Source organism: Benincasa hispida, chromosome 12 (genome assembly GCF_009727055.1).
Source record: "Benincasa hispida cultivar B227 chromosome 12, ASM972705v1, whole genome shotgun sequence".
NCBI classification, from domain to species: domain Eukaryota; kingdom Viridiplantae; phylum Streptophyta; class Magnoliopsida; order Cucurbitales; family Cucurbitaceae; genus Benincasa; species Benincasa hispida.
In genome coordinates, this window is record NC_052360.1 from 48,959,182 (window position 1) to 48,962,229 (window position 3,048).

At 36.4% G+C, this 3,048-nt stretch overlaps 1 protein-coding gene across 1 annotated transcript; it reads right to left on the bottom strand.

Annotated features, from left to right (window-relative positions):
• Positions 1 to 241: 241 nt before the first annotated feature.
• On the bottom strand, positions 242 to 2,573 carry LOC120068549. The gene is made up of 3 exons (XM_039020366.1): positions 2,555 to 2,573; positions 764 to 861; positions 242 to 633 (listed from the first exon to the last, which is right to left on the bottom strand). Exons 2-3 carry the CDS (start codon positions 852 to 854, stop codon positions 485 to 487), a joined length of 240 nt encoding a protein of 79 aa, XP_038876294.1. The 5' UTR covers positions 855 to 861; positions 2,555 to 2,573; the 3' UTR covers positions 242 to 484.
• Between the last annotated feature and the right edge of the window lie 475 nt (positions 2,574 to 3,048).

Sequence of the window (3,048 nt, forward strand, 5' to 3'; positions counted from 1 at the left end):
TTTTCCATGTCTTGGTTTGTAACAAACCAATTCTTCTTGACAAAGGCTCAATCAACTAGATCAAAGTTGATGATAGTGTTCTCTATTCGAGGTTCGGCTACCATCATGTTCTTGCCTGTCTAATTTATTTCGATTCATCACCGTTTTATATTATTTTTAATTTCCAGAAGTTATTGTCTTTGTACAAACAAGCAGATCAGATAACCACGAAGAGCTTGGTGATCTCATAAATCAAAGCAAATAAGAACAATGTAGGGAAATTTCTTTTTTCACTGATTTATTTAGAATCAACATCCTGACACCATCAACATAACAAGCCAATGATGCAACTTTAACAGGAAATAAGAATGACTATCAAACAAGAAACCCTTCAAGTTCCCCACTCAAAATGTGAGGGGAGATTAGAACTGCTAGACTAGGAAGCACTTCTAAAAGCAGAATGATCCAATCATGTGTGTAAAAATTGACAACCAAAAAGTAATGTTTAAGCTTCAGTGTGGGCTTTGACGATGAAATTTTGGCGACTGATGGGGTTCACGACCACTGGTGGACCGGCAGTACGAGGCCATGCTTGGAATTTCTTGTCAGTTTCTTCCCACCACTCGCTGTTTGAAACAGTACTTGGGGTTGTTCCTGAACAAGAAATCCATTAAAAAGAAATAGAGATCAAGACTAGAGAAATGGTAGCACATCAAAGAAACTGCAAAGCCAAGCAAGGGTAGCAGTAACGCTGCGAGACCAAATGATAACAATCAATAATTACCTCCAAATATTTTCTTGTCAGCAATAAGGTCAGAAATATATGCAAATGCAGTTGCTCCAAGCAAAGAACCTACTATGTATTTTGCTGCCATCTTCAAACTGCAATGGACTAATATGTTCCCAAATCAATCGAACCATACTATACACAAAATTACATCAAACTGCACCAATATTGAACCAGAAGCTAGTATCCTAATGTGGACTACACAGACAGACACGTGCACAAAGACGAAGAGGACCACAAACACAAACTACAACAGAAAAGTAGGATACAAACAAGTTGAAGATATGAGTTTTAAAATATATATGCTTCTATTGACATTTAATACTCTAAAATACATAAAAACATGTTAACATTGTGACATGCACTTGTGGGGTTGAAATAAGCGGTAGTGTGATTTCTTTTTGCCTTTCATACGGTTTTTTAGGGCCAGGTGAAGTTTCAGTGTTTGGTTGTACCCAGCAATGGTTCAGCAGTAAGCATTGTAAAAGGCTCGAATTAAAAGTTCTTCTTTTAAATTTCGAGTTCAAGTGTTTGAGTGTCCTGCATCTAGATACATCGGTGTGTTCAAACTTTTAGAAATATATATCCAAATTAACCACATCATTGCCTGATTTTTTAAGTGAATGGAAATCATTGCCTAGTAGTTCCTTAACATTAACCAGATAAATTCCAGGAGGTGCCTTTTTCTTGCAAATCCTTATTAGCCATCTCAAGCGAACCATGAGGACTCCTATGGGCCATCTTGGAGTACAAAATTCCAAAAATGTTGGAAGAGTTAATACAGACATGAAAAATAGCTGACCCAACTGGCGTGCATTTTGAAGTAGTAGTTGGAAACTCAAGGGTTGCTTGGTTTCCCACTACTCTTATAAAACCAAGTGTTGAGAAAAGTGCTCTCAAATTCTTTGGTTCATTACATTGCTTGGCTGGTGGGGTAGCTGTATTGAGTAGCTACTAAGTATCTTTTCATTCAAAGAGAAACAAAAATTTAATGGTCAGAGAGTTGAATGCCTATAAGGCAATTCCGAGGAAGCTAAATTATGACTTGTACTTGGTGTGCACCAACAAAACCATTCGGTAATCACAATTTTATTTTTATAAATGTCATTTGGAGTCATTATGCAAGATCCTATTAGCTCTAGCGCTTTGGGATTTTTCCCCTTTTCATAATTTTCATAGCTTCTTGGAAAACTGTTGCTTTTTTTCATATAATTTACCAAAGTTGATCAAATTCATAGTTTACAATATCAAGACTTAAGGTTTATTCTTCATTCTACAAGCAATCAAGACATATTTTAAAATCGGTCTAATGCAGGCAAAATCCTGACCTGATAATGCTTTGACCCTTTCCGGAGCTTTCTAAGTAACTATTACCTAGTCCTTAGCTCGAATTCCCTATTTTCATCAATAATTTCACACTAATTTAGCCCCAACTTCGAAATATTCAAGTTCATATGCATGATAAAACCATAACATAGCTAAAAATATCTCTCTCATAAACCGCAACAAGAAGCAATCCACTTCAAGTTTATGATTCAAAACATTATTGATATAACAGTAACAATCTCTCCATAGAAAAAAAAGAACAAATACAAATGCTAGAAAACAAATCACTACATGTAATAACCACACAATAATAAGAAATAAAATAGACGGGAACTCATATTGATAACAGACCACAAAAGGGAAACGAAAAACATATAGCAATTCTTAATCTTCTCAGACTGCACAGAATCGGGGAAAAAAAACAGATCAAAATGCAAACTACAGAGGTTTGAGGGAACAAACCGGCGGTGAACGATTTTGCAAAGTTGGGTTTCGAAATCTCACCACCAGAGTGTATGAAGCGGCAGCCAAACCTTGGTTTTGCAATTTTGTAGTCTATGATTTGGGATTTTTTCTTTCTGTTTGTACAAAGGATTCGGATTTAGGCCGTAAGGCCGAAAATGCTGCCCAGTCTTGTGAACTAGTTAGGGCTTCAATTTATGGAATTGGAATTCGAGAAATTGAAAACTTGAAGTAATAAATTTCTTTTAAAAGAATCAACACAGCCACCCCACCAACATAGCATAAAGAATAAAACCATCCACCAAAGAATTTACAATCTTACATACCTCACAGAATCACACCCAAGAAATCGACCGTTGCAATGTGAGAAAGCGGAGATCTGAAATAAATAAATATATATATATATATATCAAACGGAGATGGAGAGAGAGCTGGAGTCGGACGCCGAATGGAGATGGAGCTGAATGGAGGTCTGAGCTAGGGGTGCAAGCAAA

What these genes read in the sequence shown, in the direction of transcription:
- LOC120068549 (XM_039020366.1), bottom strand. Translation starts at nt 854, where the DNA reads ATGGCAGCAAAATACATAGTAGGTTCTTTGCTTGGAGCAACTGCATTT. An exon ending in TGACAAGAAAATATTTGGAG is followed by an intron (nt 634 to 763) that starts GTAATTATTGAT and finishes TTTCTTGTTCAG; the next exon opens with GAACAACCCCAAGTACTGTT.